This window comes from Salvelinus alpinus, chromosome 9, assembly GCF_045679555.1.
Source record: "Salvelinus alpinus chromosome 9, SLU_Salpinus.1, whole genome shotgun sequence".
NCBI classification, from domain to species: domain Eukaryota; kingdom Metazoa; phylum Chordata; class Actinopteri; order Salmoniformes; family Salmonidae; genus Salvelinus; species Salvelinus alpinus.
The window spans coordinates 23016957-23042197 of record NC_092094.1 but is presented as its reverse complement, the minus strand read 5'-3'; the positions used below and the strand labels follow the sequence as shown (position 1 = coordinate 23042197).

Below are 25241 nucleotides of genomic sequence, written 5' to 3'. Positions count from 1 at the left end.
GTTTTGCCATTCAGATAATAATTCATAGGATTATATAGACAGTGGGGCCTTGAACCAAGATCAGCACTAAACAGGGGTACCTACGTTATCCCCCTCGCTGCGGAGTTTCCAGAAGGGCTGGATGTAGAACCAGGAGCCCTCATTGCCGGCTGGGTCCAGAGACACACGCATGGCGTTCTTCTCCAGCAGCGCTGGCAGACGCTTGTTCACCGTCAAGTACTTGTTACTCTTTATATGCAGAAGCTGAGGGGGAAATAAATGGGGCCGATTCACAAGGACACATCTTACACAAGGTCCATAGTTCGAATCCCACCCCAACACCTAACTCCAATCTTAACCAATCACATTTCTTTATTGCTAGGAAACAGTTACCGAAAGAAATTGGTACTCTTTTTTTTTATTAAAGTAAGATGTAGGGCAAGTTCATCATTTCATTTCACCAATTCAAAATCATCAGACCAATTCGTTATGAGCTCAGAATTTACTTTATTTGGAATTGACCTTAGAACAAACCTGCACTAAATTGAATATTGAAAATGATTCAAGCTTAAATTACTCTGTGCCATTCATCATTTAGGCTGACAAATTGCCTCAATGGCAATGTGAGGCACTAGAGGCCAGACTACAAACAGAAAGGCAGCCTTGGTGACCAAGTGAAAACAAACACAAGGTTCATGGCACAACGCAAACAGAGATATAGCCTCTGATAAGAAGAAGGAGTTGTCTGTAGTTGGCTTTTACCTGGATGACGTTACTGTACTTTACCACCTCTCCCAGCAGCTTCTTATTCTCCGTCTCATTCTGCTTCTGTTCCAGTTCTGCTGCATGCTGGGACATGAACAAAAACATGTTTGGGACTGATTACATTGCAGTCATATTGTGAAGAGTCACTGAACTAAACACCTTGCATTTCAAATGACTACTTATGTGATCAAGATAAGTGATTCTGTGCCTCGGCTTGCTCAAACTTATCTTGGTTGACTTAAAAAAGGGGCAATCAGCAGTTTCTACATCCATTTTTGGGTGTACCCATTGAATCTTAACTTATAAATGCCTCAATGCCACAGTTTAACTGACGTACCCAATCAGAACACAAAATATAAGTTTGTTGTACAAAGTAAATGTAAACAAGCACTGTATAGCCTCAAAACATGGTTAAATTATCATTTTGATATCATGTAGGTTCAGTCCTTGCATCCATACCTCTGTCTATGAATTTGAGAGTGGTTACACATCTCCAGCCCCATCCCTCAGCTTTTTACCGAAACATTGGCCCTTTAAAGCAGTGCTTTTCAGTCCAGGTCCTGGGGACCTACAGGGCGTGCAGATTGTTGTTCCAGCCCTGCACTAATACTTGATTTGACTAATTAACTATAATAATAATTAAGCCCGATTCAGTGAATCGTTTGTGTTAGTGCTAGGATGATTCAAAATCCTGCACACCCTGTGGTTGCCTTGCCCAGGACTGTGAATGAAGAAGACTAGGACTTTCAGACAGACCTGTAACTTCTTGAATAGGTCTTCTTGTGTGTTGTTGTTGCCTTGTTTGCCCTGTTTGGCCTTCCAGAACTGCTTCTGAGCAGAGTACCTGTTCATCGGACACACCTTGAACAGGCAGTCTGGAGAGAGAGACAGAGAGATATGGAGAGGAAGAAATAAATGCGGAGGAAAAAATGTAGAAAGATAAAGAAATAGAAACAGGGAGGGAGGAGTGTTAGAGAGTGAGCGGAATACATACATGAATCAAACAAACATAATTTTTTTATATATTAGTAATTTAGCAGACGATCCTATGCAGAGTGACTTACAGTTAGTCTATTAATCTTACAACAGCTAGGTGAGGCAATCATATAGCTCAGTCCTAGTAAGTACATTTTCCTCAATAAAGTCGCTATCAGCAAAGCCAGAACTAGTAAGGGGGAAAGAAAAGTGAAGTGCGAGTGTTAATTCACAAAAGGCTTACTAATACATACTCATTTGAATGGCAGCTTTAACTGTCACTTGAGTCTAGGTGACCTATGTGATTGTGCAGCTGGTCAGACTCCTCCCACTCACCTCTGAACTTTTTGGGCGGATTGGCCAGGTCTCCTGCATCGGGCTGCACCACACACCTGTCATCAACAAGCCTGGGGAGAAAACATCCCAATATCATATACACACCATTTATACAGTTCATATGGGAGAGAACATAACACACATCTTTCCTACTATTAATTAAACTCCATGACAGAGCTCCATGGCAGGCATGTTCTGCAGTTTCCTATGATCCAATACACCTTCCTCTCCCAGAATAGACAGTGGTACTCCATGGCAGACAGGGTTGTTGATGATGTCTAGCACCCAGGTTGAAGACAAGAGGATTACAATATCATATAACTCTTTGCATAAATGAGGAATAATTCTAAGAATGGGACCAGCGATGCTAGTTAGCAACGGCGCTGGTTCCATGCGGTTTTTATTTTCACAAGCTTCATAATGTAATGATTAGCTTGTCCTAACCTGGTCATCTTCAACCTAGTCTAGAACCAGACTATCAACATAGCATGTAAGAAGGAAGAAATCAGATCAGCAAGCATTGTATGTGATCATCCTCATTGGATGTCATGTTGAATTCAGAGCATTGCCAGATTTCATTAGAGTGTAGATATAATCGCTGATTGTGATGGTTAGTGTTTACTGTTTGTTTTACAATGATAACAGGGCCAGTATTAAAATTGCTTTTCAGAGTATGTGTAGTGATCTTGTATCAGGTTGACACCTATCCATGTAACCGTATTATTATCTAAAAAACTAAACTAATATCAGCGCTAATACTGAGATTCTTTGGGGCAATTCCACAGCAACAGAATGATGCTCTAAACTCAGATATTTCACTTTATAATATGTGCCAAACAAACCAATTATTGCAAAGTCAAACAAACCATACAATTCTATGCACAAGGTCGACTTTACAATTTCCAATGAACATTTTACAAAAATGCATTTGCATCTGCACTGTTCAAGTAAAACAATGTGAAATTTTCTGTGGAAATTGTTAAAAGTAGTCCTTGTGCATAGAGTCGTATGATTTGTTTAAGTTTGCAATCATTGGTTTTTGTTTGACACACATTTTAAAGTGAAAAATCTCATCATTCTGTTTCCGTTAGAGGTCGACCGATTCATCGGAATGGCCGATTAATTAGGGCCGATTTCAAAAAGAACAATCGGAAATCAGTATTTTTGGACGTCGATTTTGACACCTTTATTTAACTAGGCAAGTCAGTTAAGAACACATTCTTATTTTCAATGATGGCCTAGGAACGGTGGGTTAACTGCCTTGTTCAGGGGCAGAACGACAGATTTTTACCTTGTCAGCTCAGGGATTCAATCTTGCAACCTTACAGTTAACTAGTCCAACGCTCTAACCACCTGCCTCACGAGGAGCCTGCCTGTTACGCGAATGCAGTAAGAAGCCACGGTAAGTTGCTAGCTAGCATTAAACTTATCTTATAAAAAACAATCAATCATATAAATCGATGCGGTGCGCATTCGCAAAAAAGGACTGTCGTTGCTCCAACGTGTACCTAACCATAAACATCAATGCCTTTCTTAAAATCAATACACAGAAGTATATATTTTTAAACCTGTATATTTAGCTAAAAGAAATTCAGGTTAGCAGGCAATATTAACCAGGTGAAATTGTGTCACTTCTCTTGCGTTCATTGCACGCAGTCAGGGTATATGCAACAGTTTGGGCCGCCTGGCTCATTGCTTACTAATTTGCCAGAATTTTACGTAATTATGACATAATATTGAAGGTTGTGCAATGTAACAGGAATATTTAGACGTATGGATGCCACCCGTTAGATAAAATACGGAACGGTTCTGTATTTCACTGAAAGAATAAACGTTTTGTTTTCGAGATGATAGTTTCCGGAATCGACCATATTAATGACCTAAGGCTCGTATTTCTGTGTGTTATTATGTTATAATTAAGTCTATGATTTGATAGAGCAGTCTGACTCGCTCTGAGACTTGGAGTAGTTCCCCTTGCTCTGCATGGGTAACGCTGCTTCGAGGGTGGCTGTTGTCGATGTGTTCCTGGTTCGACCCCAGGTAGCGGCGAGGAGAGGGATGGAAGCTATACTGTTACACTGGCAATACTAAAGTGCCTATAAGAACATCCAATAGTCAAAGGTATATGAAATACAAATTGAATAGAGAGAAATAGTCCTATAATTCTTATAATAACTACAACCTAAAACTTCTTACCTGGGAATATTGAAGACTCATGTTAAAAGGAACCACCAGCTTTCATATGTTCTCATGTTCTGAGCAAGGAACTTAAACGTTAGCTTTTTTACATAGCACATATTGCACTTTTACTTTCTTCTCCAACACTTTGTTTTTGCATTATTTAAACCAAATTGAACATGTTTCATTATTTATTTGAGGTTAAATTGATTTTGATGTATTATATTAAGTTAAAAATAAGTGTTCATTCAGTATTGTTGTAATTGTCATTATTACAAATAAATACAATTTTTTTAAATAATTTTTTTAATAATTTTTATTTATTTTTAATTGTCCGATTAATCGGTATCAGCTTTAGTGGTCCTCCAATAATCGGTATCGGCGTTGAAAAATCATAAATCGGTCGACCTCTAGTTTCCGTGGAATTGCCCTTAGTGAATATAGGCCCTGGTCTAGTTGAAATGGAAACAGTGAATTCTGTAAAGGGCTTGGTGGGGCCAGAGGAAATGCTCTTGGCTTCTGTGTGTGGCTGATTAGTCCTAAATGCTGATACGTTGACATCTAACCACCTTGTCTCCACACTGCATGCCTGGATTTTATCGTCAATGTCATTGTATAGTCAACCAGCCTGCAACAGCAATTGTTTCGCTTAAAGTTTTACAGCTACAATAAAACGGTGAACTGGTGAACTTCACACAACATACTGTCCATCCACACTGAACTAACACACCAACGCAGCGTGATATAATATGTCAGTGTTACCACATTCTCACAGAAGCTTCGAAAAACTATAAACTCAAAAGGATTCTGTTGGCACTTGGCAGAGAATGTGACTCTATTCTTCACTTCTAACTTGTATGTGACCTGGCTGCATCATGTGAAACAAGTATATATTATATCATCAAATTTCAGTTTATGCTAGCCTGGTCCCAGATCTGTTTATCCTTTCTTGCTAACTCCTATGGTGGTCATTGACACACCAATGAACATAGGATTTGGCATGACAGCACAAACAGATCTGGGACTAGGCTAGGACCAGGATAGCTGATGCCAGTCTGTGACAATGTGTAAAGTTCCACCCGGTATGGGGAAGGAAGCCCAGTGTGAGGCATCCTCTTATTGTGTTGACTGGAGCTTATCCTTGTGGTCGGTTTCATCCTTGGTGTGTTTGTTCTCTGCTAGTCTGCATTGCTAAAGAAATAACCAGCAGATTATTGTATCCAATGCAGTTCCATGCGCTTGACTTACAACTGAACAAGATTTACAAATAGCTTAGTCACCTAGCAAAAGCATGGGGTGTTCTCGTTTCCACACATTACTTCTAGCACACTAACTTTTGTATCGCTCTTCTTCTGTGATATTCATATCCTCATCTGCCTCCAGATTTTAAACACATCCATAGAGCTAAGCTCAGCCTCTGACTCAAACAGTAGGGGTGTATTCAGTGATGTGGAACATTCAGAACGTTGCAATGCAGATAGCATAGAGCTTACAATGATTAGACAGACAATGACAGGATTGTTCTACGCAATCTATTTCCATCTGAACAATCTGCACCCTCCTGAACAGGCCCCTGGCATCTTCATGCACTAGCCTGTCATAATCACATTCATCATAAACAAGTCTTCACTGGAATACACAGAAGTACACATTCATCTACCCTACTAGGGGGAAAATGCAAGGCACAGTCCCTCTAGTTTAGACAAAGCTGGCAGTCCAACTACAGTAAGTCAGCCGGGTATTTTCTTTTGCTGCCATAGCTGTTGATCATTCAGTCCCAACTGTCTGGCTGTGGTTGTGCATATGTCCTATTCCTCAGCTCCCATATCAAAGTCCCATCTAAACTAGAGACAATAGGGTCCAATAGGATTTCAAATCAAGTGCTACACAACAAAACAGGATACATACTACTCATTACTCTAGCTAACAAATGAGCAACAAATGGCCCGCATTCATTAGGCACCAAACGAAATAAAAAGTGAACAACAAGGAGGGACTGCCTGAAGCTCGTCCAATACGAAACACAAATTTACATTTTTTCCATTGCAAAAGGCTTTGCTACAGTGTGCCCTAATGAATAGGCACATGACTCTGCTCAGTTCAAAGAGCTAGGGCCCTATTCATTAGGAATCAAATAGAAGAAAACTGACCTAAACAGGGAGGGACTACGTGTACAATAACAAACACTAATTTTAAAATGCTTCCCATTGCATGACTTAATTAATATGACCCTGGTCCTGGAACTAAAAGTTGAAGATGAAACAGCGGTACATCCGGCCAACAGAATACGGGCAAGCTAATTACAGTGCATTCGGAATGTATTCAGACCGCTTGACTTTCCACATTTTGTTATGCTACAGCCTTATTCAAAAATTGATTAAATAAAATAAAAAATCCTCAATCTACACACAATATCCCATAACAACAAAGCGAAAACAGACTTTTAGAATTTTTTGCAAATGTTAAACAGAAAATACCTTATCTACATAAGTATTCAGACCCTTTGCTATGAGACTTGAAACTGAGCTGAGGTGCATCCTGTCTCCATTGATCATCCTTGAGATGTTTCAACAACTTGATTGGAATCCACCTGAGGTAGTCAATAGATTTGACAAGATTTGGAAAGGCACGCACCTGTCTACGTAAGGTCCCACAGTTGACAGTGCATGTCAGAGCAAAAACCAAGCCATGAGGTCGAAGGAATTGTCCGTAGAGCTCCGAGACAGGATTGTGTCGAGACACAGATTTGGGGAAGGGTACCAAAAAATGTCTGCAGCATTGAAGGTCCCCAAGAACACAGTGGCCTCTTAAATGGAAGAAGTGGACTCTTCCTAGAGCTGGCCGCCCGGCCAAACTGAGCAATCAGTGGAGAAGGTCCTTGGTCAGGGAGGTGACCAAGAACACGATGGTCACTCTGACAGAGTTCTAGAGTTCCTCTGTGGAGATGGGAGAACCTTCCACATCTCTGCAGCACTCCACCAATCAGGCCTTTATGGTAGACTGGCCAGATGGAAGCCATTCCTCAGTAAAAGGCACATGACAGGCCGCTTGGATTTTGCCAAAAGGCACCTAAAGACACTCAGACCATGAGACATAAGATTCTCTGGTCTGATGAAATCAAGATTGAACTCTTTGGCCTGAACGCCAAGCATCACATCTGGAGGAAACCTGGCACCATCCCGACAGTGAAGCATGGGTGGCGGCATCATGCTGTGGGAATTTTTTTCAGTCTCTGAATGTCCTTGAGTGGCCCAGCCAGAGCCCGGACTAGAACCCAATCGAACATCTCTGGAGAGACCTGAAAATAACTGTGTAGTGACGCTCCCCAACAAACCACGCAAGGTTTGAGAAGATCTGCAGAGAAGAATGGGAGAAACTCCCCAAATACAGGTGAGTCAAGCTTGTAGCGTCATACCCAAGAAGACTTGAGGCTGTAATCTCTGCCAAATGTGCTTCAACAAAGTACTGAGTAAAGGGTCTGAGTACTTATGTAAATGTGATATTTCAGTTTATAAAATTTGCAGAAAAATCTATTAACCTGTTTTTGCTTTGTCATTATGGGGTATTGTGTGGAGATTGATGAGGGGAAAAAAAAAAGAAAAGTCAAGGGGTCTGAATACTTTCCAACTGCATTATATATCTCCATTACATTATGGCAAGGCAAAAGACCCCAGGCCGTGGTGTCCAAAATAAACGTGTGACCACACAGATCTTCTGATAGAAGAATACAGTAGAATGGCCAACAAACTGCTCAGATGAAGCATGATACAGAATACTCAGAGTATACCAAATATTAAGAACACCTTCCTAATATTGAGTTGCACCCCCCCCCTCCCTTTTGCCCTCAGAACAGCCTCAATTTGTCGAGGCATGGACTCTACAAGGTGTCAAAACAGTTCCACAGGGATGCTGGCCCATGTTGATTCCAATGCTTCCCACAGTTGTGTCAAGTTAGCTGGATGCCCTTTGGGTGGTGGACCATTCTTGAACACATGGGAAACCGTTGAGCGTGAAAAACCCAGCAGCGTTGCAGTTCTTGACACAAACTGTGCACCTGGCACCACAGGAGTTTAGTGGCACCTTAATTGGGAGGATGGGCTCGTGGTAATGGCTGGAGCGGAATAGTTTCAAAAACATCATACAAATGGATTGATGCCATTCCAGTTGCTCCATTCCAGGCATTATTATGAGCCATCCTCCCCTCAGAAGCCTTCACAGCCTGGTATCTACTACCAATGTTCCCTCTAAAAGAAAAATTGTGGCACCGAGCAAATTTCAGGTCTGCTGAGCGCAAACTTGAACATTCTGTGCAATTTCCAGCGCGCGTTTACTGTGAACACTGAGGCTGTACCTGCTTTAAAGTTAGTTTTAACAATGGCCAAGCAGGCTACTGAGGCTATTAAATGATCATAATGCAGGCCTACCAGAGTGGCCTACCATCAAACACAATCGAGAAAATGCATCCCATAACATTATAACATGGAAATAGCTGTTCTATCATTCAGCCTACAATAGCAGCCAATGTGCTGTGTTCAAATGTAGGCCTACATTCCATGAGACCTCTAAAGAAAACATGCAGGGCTTGACATTAACCTGTTTATCCACAGACAAGAAGGTGACTGAAACAAATGGTGTTGTTTGATGCAAGAAACCACTAAAATGTATTATTATTATTACCATACCACTATTACAGAGAATCAGACAAATTAAGCTACCCTCTGCCTATTGGCTACTTAGCTTATTCAAGCCTGCCTCAAAATACAACACTGACACTTTAAGACAAAAAAAAAAGCTCTTTACCTGACTTGCTTTTCAAAGATGTCTAGAATGTACACGTTTTGTGCTCTTGTAGGAAGCAACCAGACCCCTATTGCTGATTGCAAATTATCTATAACTGGGCTAATAACTCACTAACTAGCAAAGGATACGAACAAAATGTGCACAAATGGCTACATGCAGCTCTTGCTTTGATCTCAAAACAAGCACATTATGCTCAGCCACAGCTGTAAACACAGTAAATTGCACAGATCCATATACGGCAATGGTCCATTTGCATATAGGCCTACTGTAGTTCTGATTGGTTATGCCGCACAGGTCTGTGTAGAGTACGGGCTGAGTCTTGAGCAATAAAATCCTACTCCAATGCAATAGAATCCTACTCTACAAAAAAATCTCTAGTTAGTTTTGTTTCAGTATGTTGCACTGAAAGTGGCTAATATGGCATTGTGAGGCATCTGTTTCTCAAACTAGACACTCTAATGTACTTGTTCTCTTGCTCAGTTGTGCACCTGGGCCTCCCACTCCTCTTTCTATTCTGGTTAGAGCCAGTTTGCACTGTTCTGTGAAGGGAGTAGTACACAGCATTGTATGAGATCTTCAGTTTCTTGGCAATTTCTCTCATGGAATAGCCTTAATTTCTCAGAACAAGAATAGACTGACGAGTTTCAGAAGAAAGTTCTTTGTTTCGTTGTCATCGAACCCACAAATGCTGATGCTCCAGATACTCAACTAGTCTAAAGAAGGCCTGTTTATTGCATCATTAAATCAGCACAACAGTTTTCAGCTGTGCTAACATAACTGCAAAAGGTTTTTCAAATGATCAATTAGTCTTTTAAAATGAAAAACTTGGATTAGCTAACACAACGCGTCATTGGAACACAGGAGTGATGGTTGCTGATAATGGGCCTCTGTAAGCCTATGTAGATATTAAATTTTTGTTAAATCTGCCGTTTCCAGCTACAATAGTCATTTACAACATTAACAATGTCTGCACTGTATTTCTGATCAATTTGATTTTAAATGGACAAAAACAATGTGCTTTTCTTTAAAAAACAAGGACATTTCTATGTGACCCCAAACTTTTGAATGGTAGTGTGTGTAATGTATGTATGTGTGTATATATAAATAAATTGTACCCCTTTTTCAGCTTAAATGCTTTCAATAAGATTAAAAGTAGGCCCGAGGATGAGATTAATTGCAGTCATTTACCCTGTGTAGCTAAATGACAGGTCTATGAACAGTTCATACACAATTCAGGCTACCTTAGGGTTGTATAAAGTAGCAAGTGACTACTAAACTGAAATGTGTTGACTTGTCTGTTTGCTTGAAAGATAGATAAGCACAACAGAAAAAGAGGATTGGACCCAGGGAGAAGATCAGCCTCAGGGGAAATGAGCGTTTGTAAATGAGGTGTGACCTGAGGAACTTATTTAAGTAAGAGCTTATACTTACTATCATATAGGCTACTATCATATGTCAATATGGATTTAGTCATCAAAGCCTGTCGAGGCAAGGTTGCATGTGACGCGTACAGTAATGGCGAATCGAGCCAACATTCATGATACCATGGATGTGTCTGAAAACATTACTAGCCTTCAAATCATTGCTTATTCCAACCTTGTTTCCTTCATTTCTTGCCTTATATGATACTCAAATCTAATTGGAGGAGGATGTCGAGGGGAAGGAACTTGGATACTCTCCTGCAATGTGCCTTGAGGGGGAGGTGAGGAATTGGAGGAATGAGGATGAAGGAAGCAAGGACTAAATAGTGCACTATAGGCAACAGGGTGCCATTAAGGATGCACAATGGTTGAGTTCCTGCCAAAATAGATGCTCAGGCATTACATTGCGTCAACCAATGGTTGCATGCCACGTCATCAAAACCTGTTATTTGGCAGGGACTACAATTTGTAGATCAGTGATTCTACACCTCACTTTGCTCAAGCTGATCCTCTCCAACTGACTCGGGAAGTTGTAGCTAAAAATGGGTAAATTAGGTGCAATTAAACCAACCATCAAAGTATATTGTAGTGAATTCGGGGGTAGCCCTGACCGGGACTCGCTTGACAGTCGCTGGATTCATGCTCGAGTCCTGGTCAGGACTTCACCCCAAATTCGCTACATTGGTGTCAGAAGTGTGAGGGCGCCATCCGAGAGGCATGTACACGTGACGAACTTGGTATAGACAAGCATGGGGAGTGGAGATATGCTCTCCCGACGGTCTGGAGTAATGTAGCGACCTTAATCCAATACCTAGCGAGCTCATCCGTCTCTGGACCCAGGTTAGAATCCCAGTTGGAGCTACCTCCCAAATTAGCTACAATGGTTGGTATCAGTGGCCATGTCCGAATACCCACACTAATGTACTACATACTTAAACTGCATACTATTTAGCACGTACCATTTAGTAAAAAGTATGCAGTATGCCACGGCCACAACGCAGTAGAAGCTCCTGATTGGCTGAGTAGGCGGGGCAGGGCCGAGTGCAGGTGAATTTTTCCAAATTCAACAGACATGCATCGCATAAACTAGCCTGATAACAGCTAATTTCCAATTTAATTAATTTCTCTCAAATTTGAATAGAATAGGAATGGCATTATAGGCCTACTCAGGCTGGTGATAGACCATATAGCCCATCTATCGTATTTCAAATGGACTGACAACATAGTTTGGTTCCATTTCAACATATTTATTAATGTAATCAAAGTGCTGTAGCATATATAAATGAAATAGCCTAGTACACACACCAAAACGTTTAAAATATTAAAATCAAAAGGCTATTGTACAGAAAAATGAGGACAGTTGGGTGCATTGCAAATTCAGAGCCACTGGACAACAACATACTAAAGCACTGATCATTGGGAACGAGATCAGAATGACTTAAGGCTTGATCCATCAATTAAATAATGAAATAGGTAGCCTAACCTACAAAACTAAAACACTCCATATGTTCAAATTAAAAGGCCTGATTAACATGACATAAGTAACGCAGCCACATCCCGAATCCCAGTGCCAACACATTCAAACACTGAGAAAACAGAAACCCACTTTGGGTAAAAATATGTAACCTACGATGCAATCAATACTCGTGATAATTTTAAAGAGAACAAAAGCTACTTAGCCTACATTTGAACACCATCGCAGAAGCTTCGGGCATCTTCGAAATTAAGTTGCCTAGTTTTATTGTTTGGCTACTTGAAGAGAACTAGGGCCCATCACTCGCAGACCACCTCTTCCAATGCATCGTGGAAAAGGGTGCATATAATTCTACTACATGAAGAGCCGAAATGACCAACATCCTACCATTTAAAGCATACTACATTTTAGAAATGTCACATACTATTAAACATTCTCTTATCGCATACTGAGAATGCGCCATGCGTGATTGAGTTGTTTCCTGCTATTCGTTGATTTCGGTAGCGCATCCCCATATCTAATTGATCAGCTGTTGTCAAAGCCGAAATTAGTATTACATCCAGGCATTTAAAGTATAGTCGATTTTCGAAATGTCACATTATTAAACTGCCTACTATTTAGGACGCAAGTATGGGTATTTGGACACAACCATTGATGCGACCCTTTAAACTTATTTGGGATCGGTGTCCCTTCCACAGGACGGTTGAGCTAACGTAGGCTAATGCGATTAGCATGTGGTTGTATGTAACAGGAACATTTCCCAGGACATAGACATATCTGATATTGGCAGAAAGATTAACAAGAATTTAAGTTAACTGCACTGTCCAATGTACAGTAGCTATTGCAGTGAAAGAATACCATGCTATTGTTTGAGGAGAGTGCACAATTTGAACATGAAAAGTTAATAATAAACAAATTAGGCACATTTGGGCAGTCTTGATACAAGAATCTGAACAGAAATGCAACGGTTCATTGGATCAGTCTAAAACTTTACACACACTAATGCCATCTAGTGGCCAAAATCTAAATTGCACCTGGGCTGGAATAATACATTACAGCCTCTCTCTTGCATTTCAAAGATGGCTAAAAAAATAATACAAAATAATGTTGTTTTTTTTGTATTATCTTTTACCAGATCTATCGTTTTATATTCTACTACATTCCTTTCACATTTCCATAAACGTCAAAGTATTTCCTTTCAAATGGTACCAAGAATATGCATATCCTTGCTTCAGGGCCTGAGCTACAGGCAGATTTGAGTATGACATTTTAGGCAAAAATGTATAAAAAGGGGCTAATCCTTAAGAGGTTTTAACAGCCCCTATTTGACTCATTTTCAGCTACAACTTCGAGTCGACTGGAGAAGATCAACTTGAGAAGTGAGGTGTAGAATCACTGATCTAGAAATAGTATTCCCTGCCAAATAATAGGTTTAGTGTGAAAAAGATTTGCAGAGCTACGTCTCCCCTAACAAACACACACCCACAACCAGGCATGCATTGATTGATTGAGTGATTGGATTAATCTCTTCAGTAGGTCCTATGATTGAGTGTAGTCTGGCCCAGGAGTGTGAAGGTGAACGGAAAGGCACTGGAGCGACGAACAGCCCTTGCCGTCTCTGCCTGGCCAGTTCTCCTCCCTCAACCTGGATCCTCTGCCTCTAACCCTGTTACGGGGGCTGAGTTACTGGCGCTCTTCCATGCAGTCCCTAGGAGGGGTGCGTCACTTGAGTGGGTTGAGTCACTGACGTGATCTTCCTGTCCAGGTTGGCACACCCCCTTGGGTTCATGCCATGGGGGAGGTCTTCGTGGGCTATACTGTGCCTTATCTCAGGGTAGGAAGTTGGTGGTTTGAAGATATCCCTCTAGTGGTGTGGGGGCTGTGCTTTGGCAAAGTGGGTGGGGTTATATCCTGCCTGGTTGGCCCTGTCCGAGAGTATCATCGGACGGGGACACAGTGTCTCCCGACCCCTCCGGTCTCAGCCTCCAGAATTTATGCTGTAATAGTTTGTGTTGGGGTGCTAGGATCAGTCTGTTATATCTGGAGTATTTTTCCTGTCTTATCCGGTGTCCTGTGAATTTAAGTATGCTCCCTCGAACTCTCTCGGAGAACCTGAGCTCTAGGACCATGCCTCTGGACTACCTGACCTGATGACTCCATGCTGTCCCCAGTCCAGCTGGTCGTGCTGTTGCTCCAGTTTCAACAGTTCTGCCTGCAGCTATGGAACCCTGACCTATTCACCGGAAGTGCTACCTTGTCCCGGACCTTCTGTCTCTAACTCTGAATGATCGGCTATGAAAAGCCAACTGACATTTACTCCAGAGTAGAGGTCGACCGATTATGATTTTTCAACGCCGATACCGATTAATCTGACAATTTTTTTTATTCTTTTATTTGTAATAATGACAATTACAACAATACTGAATGAACACTTATTTTAACTTAATATAATACATTAATAATATCAATTTAACCTCAAATAAATAATGAAACGTGTTCAATTTGGTTTAAATAAAGCAAAAACAAAGTGTTGGAGTAGAAAGTAAAAGTGCAATATGTGCCATGTAAAAAAGGTAACGTTTAAGTTCCTTGCTCAGAACATATGAAAGCTGGTGGTTCTTTTTAACATGAGTCTTCAATATTCCCTTCCCAGGTAAGAAGTTTAAGGTTGTAGTTATTATAGGAATTATAGGACTATTTCTCTCTATTCGATTTGTATTTCATATACCTTTGACTATTGGATGTTCTGATAGGCACTTTAGTATTGCCAGTGTAACAGTATAGCTTCCATCCCTCTCCTCCATCCTACCTGGGCTCGAACCAGGAACACATCGACAACAGCCACCCTCGAAGCAGCGTTACCCATGCAGAGCAAGGGGAACAACCACTCCAAGTCTCAGAGCGAGTGACATTTGAAACGCTATTAGCGCGCACCCCGTTAACTAGCTAGCCATTTCACAATGGTTACACCAGCCTAATCTCGGGAGTTGATAGGCTTGAAGTCATAAACAGCGCAATGCTTACGAGCTTGCTGCTGCCTACCATCGCTCAGTCAGACCGCTCTATCAAATATCAAATCATAGACTTAATTATAACATAATAACACACAGAAATACGAGCCTTAGGTCATTAATATGGTCAAATCCGGAAACTATCATTTCGGAAACAAAACGTTTATTCTTTCAGAGAAATACGGAACCGTTCCGTATTTTATCTAACGGGTGGCAACCCTAAGTATAAATATTGCTGTTACATTGAAGGTTGTGCAATGTTATGTCATAATTATGTACAATTCTGGCAAATTAATTATGGCCTTTGTTAGGAATAAATGGACTTTACACAGTTCGCAATGAGCCAGGTGGCCCAAACTGCTGCATATACCCTGACTGCTTGCACGGAACGCAAGAGAGGTGACACAATCTCCCTAGTTATAAGAAATTAATGTTAGCAGGCAATATTAACTAAATATGCAGGTTTAAAAATATGTACTTGTGTATTGATTTTAAAGAAATGTTTATGGTTAGGTACATGGTGCAACGACAGTGCTTTTTTCGCAAATGCGCTTGTTAAATCATCACCCGTTTGTCGAAGTAGGCTGTGAGTCGATGAGAAATTAACAGGCACCGCATTGATTATATGTAACGCAGGACACGCTAGATAAACTAGTAATATCATCAACCATGTGTAGTTAACTAGTGATTATGTTAAGATTGATTGTTTTTTATAAGATAAGTTTAAATGCTAGCTAGCAACTTACTGCCCTCACGTAACAGGTAGTCAGCCTGCCACGCAGGCTCCTCGTGGAGTGCAATGTAAGGCAGGTGGTTAGAGCGTTGGATTAGTAACCAGAAGGTTGCTAAAACAAATCCCCGAGCTGACAAGGTAAAAATCTGCCGTTCTGCCCCTGAACAAGGCAGTTAACCCACCGTTCCAAGGCCGTCATTGAAAATAAGAATGTGTTCTTAACTGACTTGCCTAGTTAAATAAAAGGTGTTAAAACATTTTTTTAAATAATAATAATATATTTTTTTTAAATAATAAAATATCGGCAAATCGGTGTCCGATTTTCTACATGCAGCAACACTTGGGGATAATGCTGAAAATACCAGTAAAAGCACAGCTCTACATGTGGCTAGCTCAGTGTTTCCCAAACTCGGTCAAATCAAATCAAATTGTATTTGTCACATACACATGGTTAGCAGATGTTAATGCGAGTGTAGCGAAATGCTTGTGCTTCTAGTTCCGACAATGCAGTAATAACCAACAAGTAATCTAACCTAACAATTCCACAACCACTACCTTATACACACAAGTGTAAAGGGATAAAGAATATGTACATAAGGATATATGAATGAGTGATGGTACAGAACGGCATAGGCAAGATGCAGTAGATGGTATAGTGTACAGTCTATACATATGAGATGAGTAATGTAGGGTATGTAAACATAAAGTGGCATAGTTTAAAGTGGCTAGTGATACATGTATTACATAAAGATGGCAAGATGCAGTAGATGATATACAGTACAGTATATACATATGAGATGAGTAATGTAGGGTATGTAAACATTATATTAAGTGGCATTGTTTAAAGTGGCTAGTGATACATTTTTACATAATTTCCATCAATTCCCATTATTAAAGTGGCTGGAGTTGAGTCAGTATGTTGGCAGCGGCCACTAAATGTTAGTGGTGGCTGTTTAACAGTCTGATGGCCTTGAGATAGAAGCTGTTTTTCAGTCTCTCGGTCCCTGCTTTGATGCACCTGTACTGACCTCGCCTTCTGGATGATAGCGGGGTGAACAGGCAGTGGCTCGGGTGGTTGTTGTCCTTGATGATCTTTATGGCCTTCCTGTGACATCGGGTGGTGTAGGTGTCCTGGAGGGCAGGTAGTTAGCCCCCGGTGATGCGTTGTGCAGACCTCACTACCCTCTGGAGAGCCTTACGGTTGTGGGCGGAGCAGTTGCCGTACCAGGCGGTGATACAGCCCGACAGGATGCTCTCGATTGTGCATCTGTAGAAGTTTGTGAGTGCTTTTGGTGACAAGCCGAATTTCTACAGCCTCCTGAGGTTGAAGAGGCGCCGCTGCGCCTTCTTCACAACGCTGTCTGTGTGGGTGGACCAATTCAGTTTGTCCGTGATGTGTACACCGAGGAACTTTAAACGTTCCCGTGTGGCTCAGTTGGTAGAGCATGGCGCTTGCAACGCCAGGGTTGTGGGTTCATTCCCCACGGGGGGACCAGGATGAATATGTATGAACTTTCCAATTTGTAAGTCGCTCTGGATAAGAGCGTCTGCTAAATGACTTAAATGTAAATGTAATGTAAATGTTCCACCTTCTCCACTACTGTCCCGTCGATGTGGATAGGGGGGTGCTCCCTCTGCTGTTTCCTGAAGTCCACAATCATCTCCTTTGTTTTGTTGACGTTGAGTGTGAAGTTATTTTCCTGACACCACACTCCGAGGGCCCTCACCTCCTCCCTGTAGGCCGTCTCGTCGTTGTTGGTAATCAAGCCTACCACTGTAGTGTCGTCCGCAAACTTGATGATTGAGTTGGAGGCGTGCATGGCCACGCAGTCGTAGGTGAACAGGGAGTACAGGAGAGGGCTCAGAACGCACCCTTGTGGGGCCCCGGTGTTGAGGATCAGCGGGGTGGAGATGTTGTTACCTACCCTCACCACCTGGGGGCGGCCCGTCAGGAAGTCCAGGACCCAGTTGCACAGGGCGGGGTCGAGACCCAGGGTCTCGAGCTTGATGACGAGTTTGGAGGGTACTATGGTGTTAAATGCTGAGCTGTAGTCGATGAACAGCATTCTCACATAGGTATTCCTCTTGTCCAGATGGGTTAGGGCAGTGTGCAGTGTGGTTGCGATTGCGTCGTCTGTGGACCTATTGGGTCGGTAAGCAAATTGGAGTGGGTCTAGGGTGTCAGGTAGGGTGGAGGTGATATGGTCCTTGACTAGTCTCTCAAAGCACTTCATGATGACGGAAGTGAGTGCTACGGGGCGGTAGTCGTTTAGCTCAGTTACCTTAGCTTTCTTGGGAATAGGAACAATGGTGGCCCTCTTGAAGCATGTGGGAACAGCAGACTGGGATAAGGATTGATTGAATATGTCCTTAAACACACCAGCCAGCTGGTCTGCGCATGCTCTGAGGACGCGGCTGGGAATGCCGTCTGGGCCTGCAGCCTTGCGAGGGTTAACACGTTTAAATGTTTTACTCACCTCGGCTGCAGTGAAGGAGAGCCCGCAGGTTTTGGTAGCGGGCCGTGTCAGTGGCACTGTATTGTCCAAAAAAGTTATTTAGTCTGTCTGGGAGCAAGACATCCTGGTCCGCGACGGGGCTGGATTTATTTTTGTAATCCGTGATTGACTGTAGACCCTGCCACATACCTCGTGTCTGAGCTGTTGAATTGCGACTCTACTTTGTCTCTATACTGGGACTTAGCTTGTTTGATTGCCTTGCGGAGGGAATAGCTACAGTGTTTGTATTCGGTCATGTTTCCGGTCACCTTGCCCTGGTTAAAAGCAGTGGTTCGCGCTTTCAGTTTCCTGCGAATGCTGCCATCAATCCATGGTTTCTGGTTTGGGAATGTTTTAATCGTTGCTGTGGGTACGACATCGTCAATGCACTTTCTAATGAACTCGCTCACCGAATCAGCGTATTCATCAATGTTGTTGTTGGACGCAATGCGGAACATATCCCAATCCACGTGATCGAAGCAGTCTTGAAGCGTGGAATCAGATTGGTCGGACCAGCGTTGAACAGACCTGAGCTTGCTGTTTTAGTTTCTGTTTGTAGGCTGGAAGCAACAAAATGGAGTCGTGGTCAGCTTTTCCGAAAGGAGGGTGGGGGAGGGCCTTATATGCGTCGCAGAAGTTAGTATAACAATGATCCAAGGTTTTACCAGCCCTGGTAGCACAATCGATATGCTGATAGAATTTAGGGAGTTTTGTTTTCAGATTAGCCTTGTTAAAATCCCCAGCTACGATGAATGCAGCCTCAGGGTGTGTGGTTTCCAGTTTACAAAGAGTCAGATAAAGTTCGTTCAGGGCCAACGATGTGTCTGCTTGGGGGGGAATATATACGGCTGTGATTATGATCGAAGAGAATTCCCTTGGTAGATAATGCGGTCGACATTTGATTGTGAGGAATTCTAAGGCAGGTGAACAGAAGGACTTGAGTTCCTGTATGTTGTTATGATCACACCACGTCTCGTTGATCATAAGGCATACACCCCCGCCCCTCTTCTTACCAGAAAGATGCTTGTTTCTGTCGGCGCGATGCGTGAAGAAACCAGCTGGCTGCACCGACTCCGTTAGCGTCTCTCGAGTGAGCCATGTTTCCGTGAAGCAAAGACCGTTACAATCCCTGATGTCTCTCTGGAATGTTACCCTTGCTCGGATTTCATCAACCTTATTGTCAAGAGACTGGACATTGGCGAGTAGTATGCTAGGGAGTGGAGCGCGATGTGCCCGTCTCCGAAGCCTGACCAGGAGACCGCTTCATTTGCCCCTTTTACGGCGTCGTTGTTTAGGGTCACCGGCTGGGATCAGATCCATTGTATTGGGTGGAAGGCAAAACACAGGATCCGCTTCGGGAGAGTCATATTCCTGGTTGTAACGATGGTGAGTTGACGTTGCTCTTATATTCAGTAGTTCCTCCCGACTGTATGTAATGAAACCTAAGATTACCTGGTGTACCAATGTAAGGAATAACACATAAAAAAACTAAATACTGCATAGTTTCCTAGGAACGCGAAGCGAGGCGGCCATCTCGGTCGGCGTCCTCAGGACCCCAAGGGGTGCACGTTTTGGATTTTGCCCTAGCACTACAAGGCTGATTCAAATAATCAACTAATCAAGCTTAGATTATTTGAATCAAAAACCAAAACGTGCACCCCTTGGGGTCCCCAGGACCGAGCTTGGGCAACGCAGGGTTAGCTGATATGTTACATACCTAAACAGGCGTTGTAAGATCGAGCATGCACCTGCAATGTAGTCAGGCAGGATCTCTGCCACTGACTTCCTGGGCCTTGAATGAGGCTTATTTTTAGGTGTGTGTAGTGTTGATAAAGCACACCACACAGACCTGGCTGTCAGACTGCATCAGTTAATGAATCACTGATAGACTTTATACCTTTGCTTTAAAAACAGCTGAGCTCTCTACTATGCACTCAGACATTTTATGGCTTTGACATTTGCATTGAGATTGGCTTTGACCAGTTACTTTTCAGTAACATAAAGTAGGTCATATGATTCATATTGTTGGCATAGGTCCATCTGTGGCCTTTATAGGCTTCATCTGCCCAGGTTACAAGCCAGTCTGTCCCTATATAAACATTGTCCCCGTTTCCCTTCCTTCCTGCTTGAAATTGCTGATCTGATACAGTATGATTGCTGAAAGCAATGGGATTTCACCTATCCACTAATTTTACAGATCAGTGATTACCTCAAGGACACATTGAAGGTATTAAAATATGGCTTGTGTGTCTCGTGAACACACTGGGGTTCTGAGTGACCATAATAGATAGGAGAATGGAATTCAGGAGTGATCCTCTGCTCATGCCTGCTATGCTTTTGGAGAGTTGCTGTTTGAAAGCACAGAAAGAGAAAGTAGATTGAGACAATGAAAGCGAGGGAGAGAATGTGAGAAAGAGCGGGAAGTGGGTGGGGCAGATTCAGTCCACAGAGGCAGTCTGTCAATTCAAGCCTGTTCCTGGCCTAGAGGGCAGAGGGCAGAGCTGAGAGATTCACTGAAGTGCTGGAGCCGCATTTGAACTTTCTTCTTGTAGTCACTATAAGTAACTCAGCTTGTCTATTTGGTGCATTAGTCAATTCTCTTCCCAGTTAATATTTGTAGAAATTCTCAGATGGTCCTTGGAATTAGCTGTTATTTATGATAATAAACTTTCATTAATTGAAAAAACACTAAAATTAAGTGATAATGCCATGGCATAGGTTTTAGTTTGTCGAGGGCCAATATATCAACCAAACACTGGCTTCGAGGGCATTATCACTTTCATACAATGGGTTACCACCATATTCAAATTATGATTGACATATTTTCATTAAAAAAATATTATTTTGAGGAATTTTTCATACTATTTCATCCTACCACAAGATATAGTCCTGACGCAAATCTAGGGTTGCTACCCAAGCCGGCTGGTCGTTCGTTCTATTGGTTCTGTTGCCAGAGATGCGACCCAGTCATTCAGTCTTTTTGTTCTGCATCTATGTACGTGACCCAGTTGTTCGTTCTAAACGTTCCGTTGCCATAATGGCTGGCAACGTTCTTATCCCCTGCTTGCTAGCTAGCCAACTAAGGCTAACTTACATTCACGTCAAAAAAAGTGCAGTCAGAATAACAGCAAAGCAGCTGCATTTGCATTTGTTTAAGCGGTTTTCTGGTGACATTTGGATACATCCATAACAATGAGGGGCGAATTTGCCTGGCATAGAAAATGTACTCACTCGTCACTGCTGTTCAGAGGAGCTAGCCAACAACACAGCTAACACAATCACTTCAAACTGAAGCTGGAAAGACTGAAAACTAGCTGCACTTCGTTTCATTTGACCTTTTTTCAAGTTACATTATATATCCATAAAAATGGATTATACAAATCTCCGCTGTTGAAAACGAAATGTTAGTCTTAAAGAAATGTGAGATAATGTCTAGATGCTTTTTATAGCTGATGAGACAGTGGACTGAGCAGTAAGATGGTACAGACTAAATAGGCATTTTAACATCCTAGATTTAGCCGGTGGTAACTTGTGGAATAGACACCGGCTAGAAAGCGGTTTTAACCAATCAGCATTCAGGATTAGACCCACCCATTGTATAATACTACACCATTTAAGAGTACTTGTTAGACCTACTCTGGGAAGAATCCCTTCAGCAACCAGTACCCCAAAACTCTGAGTGCAGGTTATTCACTGTGACGTTTTGTGCTCGACCAGTGGTCCCCTGTCCCCAGACTATAGTGCACCTATACACGTACCTTACTTTGGCCTTCCTTCACTGTTGTCAAAAAACTGAACCTAAACCTCATTCAGATTCTGTGCATTTGGAAAGGTTTTCATTACCCAAAAGTAAAAAATGTATATATTTTTAAAGTGGAAAGGTTAGTGAAGGTTTTCTATCATAACTTTCAGCAGATGAAAGTATTGGCCACACACACTAGCACCTTTACAGTAACTGCAGTCAACTGTGGTATTTTGGATGCATTATTTGAATCATACTGCACTCAAACGGATGTTATACTACAAGTTTCTTTTCATAAGGGTGAATTCAACAACCCAACAATTATTCATGTTGCATTGGAGGACACCCTGGTGAATATATCATACACATTCCACACATTACAGCACATCTTGATCAAACAGGTGTGAGCATTCGAGTACAATTCTTCAGTCACATCACAGCACGTGCTACTACTACAAAAAGGGCCACGACCTCTCACAAAACACTTCATACTATTTTGATTAGGTCATGGATTACAGCACATAATCCTTTCCCAGTAAACCATTTGACGCCCTGAGAGTAATAAAGTGGCTGCATGTGTACAGGACATTGCGCACGCATTGGTTACACTAGCGAGGTACATGCACATAAAGTTTGGATTCCTATTATACTTGCATAACTGTGCAATGTTACTCATCTTCATTTCCTCCTTGATACAATTGCTTGTGATTAGGCCTTTTCAACTTCCGACTTCTCAACCCCAGATCCACAGACACCAATCTCACACTGCATGTTACATTGACCCATTTCATGCATCGGACGCCAAACGAGCCTGTAGCTGTTTGTCACAGATTTTCATCAAACATGGTTTTAGATACACATAATATTTAATTAGATTATTAGAGGGAACATACCCCAATGTACTGATGAAGCCATTGACAGTGCCTTCTGCGTACAGCGACACAATGTCTCCAATATGAAGAAAACTAGATCTGTTGTCTGACATTTTCGCTTAATTCTGTCCAAAAGTCGTCTTTCCAGGGACATACAGCCGTCTTGGTTTGATTAAGTTATCCCTCTGACACGTTACAATGTATCTTGGCAACAATCCTGCGTATCACTCGTCAAATTGCGAACAACACCGCCCAGAAACGAGACATGTTTTCCCGTTTTTACCAGTCAAAATTACAAAAAGACGACAAAGGAAAAACTTGGAGTTACTGTAAACAAACTGCCGATTTAGTTTATGAACCCAACTTCTTCCCGTGTTCAGACAGCATAATGTTCTCTCTTTCACATCAACTTTAGGGGAGGAGACTGGTTCTGTTGGAGGCGCAGATACAGAACCAGTCAGCCTATCCCGTCTAATGTTGGCCTACTCATATCCAAATGCTTTGAGAAGCAATGGATGTACAATTCTGCTATGTAAGTGCGTACATGAGTAGACACAGCAATCAATTCTATAATTGAACATTTCCTGGCTATTTCTTGCAAACTTGCTCTGTAATGAGATAAATTAGTGGACATCAATGGCCTGGAGTTCCGGGTTATGCAATGGTGTGCTTGTGCGTGGGTATGTGTGTGTGTGTTGCCGCGTTCAAAACAACTGGGAACTCGGAAATCTCCGACTTCAGTCCGTTCAAGACAACTGGGAATAAAACAAGTTCCGATAGGGAACTCGGGCCTCTTTGAAGATTTCCGACTTTCCGACCTGAAGATCACTGACGTCATGATTTAACCTCGTATTTTTCCAAGTTCACAGTTGTCTTGAAAGCACCATAAACCAAATCAAGTCAAATCAAATTGTATTAGTCACATGCGTCGAATACAACAACAGGTGAAGACCTCACAGTGAAATGCTTACTTACGAGCCCTAACCAACAACGGAGTTAAAAGTTAAAAGTAAAATCAATTTGAATAAGAATAAGAAATAAAAGTAACAAGTAATTAAAGCAGCAGTAAAATAACAATAGCAAGACTATATACAGGCGGTACTGGTACAGAGTCAATGTGCGGGGCACCGGTTTGTTGAGGTAATTGAGGTAATGTGTACATGTAGGTAGAGTTATTAAAGTGACTATGCATAGATGATAACAACAGAGAGTAGCCGTGGTGTAAGGGGGGGGGGGGGGCAATGCAAAGGGTCTGGGTAGCCATTTGGATTAGATGTTCAGGAAGTCTTATGGCTTGGGGATAGAAGCTGTTTAGAAGCCTCTTGGACCTAGACTTGGCACTCCGGTACTGCTTTCCGTGCGGTAGCAGAGAGAACAGTCTATGACTAGGGTGGCTGGAGTCTTTGACAATTTTTGGGCATTCCTCTGACACGCCTGGTATAGAGGTCCTGGATGGCAGGAAGCTTTGCCCCAGTGATGTACTGGGCCGTACACACTACCCTCTGTAGTGCCTACCCTCTGTAGGCCGAGCAGTTGCCATACCAGGAAGTGATGCAACCAGTCAGGACGCTCTCGATGTTGCAGCTGTAGAACCTTTTGAGGATCTGAGGACCATTGCCAAATCTTTTCAGTCTCCTGAGTGGTAATAGGTTTTGTTGTGCCCTCTTCTCAACTGTCTTGGTGTGCTTGGACCATGTTAGTTTGTTGGTGATGTGGACACCAAGGAACTTGAAGCTCTCATCCTGCTCCACTACAGCCCCGTCAATGAGAATGGGGGCGTGCTCGTTCCTCTTTTTCCTGTAGTCCACAATCATCTCTTTTGTCTTGATCACGTTAAGGGAGAGGTTGTTATCCTGGCACCACACAGTCAGGTCTCTGAACTCCTCCCTATAGGCTGTCTCGTCGTTGTCTGTGATCAGGCTGTTGTGTCATCGGCAAACTTAATGACGGTGTTGGAGTCGTGCCTGGCCATGCAGTCATGAGTGAACAGGGAGTATAGGACGGGACTGAGCACGCACCCCTGAGGGGCCCCTGTGTTGAGGATCAGCGGGGAGGATGTGTTGTTACCTACCCTTACCACCTGGGGGTGGCCCTTCAGAAAGTCCATGATCCAGTTTGCAAGGGAGGCGTTTAGTCCCAGGGTCCTTAGCTTATTGATCAGCTTTGAGGGCACTATGGTGTTGAACACTGAGCTGTAGTCAATGAATAGCATTCTCACATAGGTGTTTCTTAGAGATTGCATCATCTGTGGATCTGTTAGGGCGGTATGCAAATTGGAGTGGGTCTAGGGTTTCTGGGATAATGGTGTTGATGTAAGCCATGACCAGCCTTTCAAAGCACTTCATGGCTACAGAAGTGCTACGGGTCGGTAGTCATTTCGGCAGGTTACCTTAGTATTCTTGGGCACAGGGACTATGGTGGTCTGCTTAAAACATGTTGGTATTACAGACTCGGACAAGG

At 42.4% G+C, this 25241-nt stretch overlaps 1 protein-coding gene across 3 annotated transcripts in view; it reads right to left on the bottom strand.

Moving 5' to 3' along the window:
- LOC139583986 (inositol 1,4,5-trisphosphate-gated calcium channel ITPR2-like) overlaps positions 1 to 23323 on the bottom strand; it is a 156218-nt gene extending 132895 nt beyond the window's left edge. Inside the window, exons 1-5 of one of the 3 annotated variants that reach the window (XM_071415480.1) lie at positions 22803 to 23323; positions 2056 to 2126; positions 1501 to 1619; positions 742 to 828; positions 85 to 243 (exon numbers count right to left, since the gene is read on the bottom strand). In XM_071415480.1, the coding sequence (XP_071271581.1) occupies positions 85 to 243; positions 742 to 828; positions 1501 to 1619; positions 2056 to 2126; positions 22803 to 22894 (528 nt within the window). In that variant the 5' untranslated portion in view covers positions 22895 to 23323. The remainder of the gene's footprint in view (positions 1 to 84; positions 244 to 741; positions 829 to 1500; positions 1620 to 2055; positions 2127 to 22802) is intronic. The other 2 variants (XM_071415477.1, XM_071415479.1) reach the window with 2 other exon arrangements.
- Positions 23324 to 25241: the final 1918 nt, after the last annotated feature.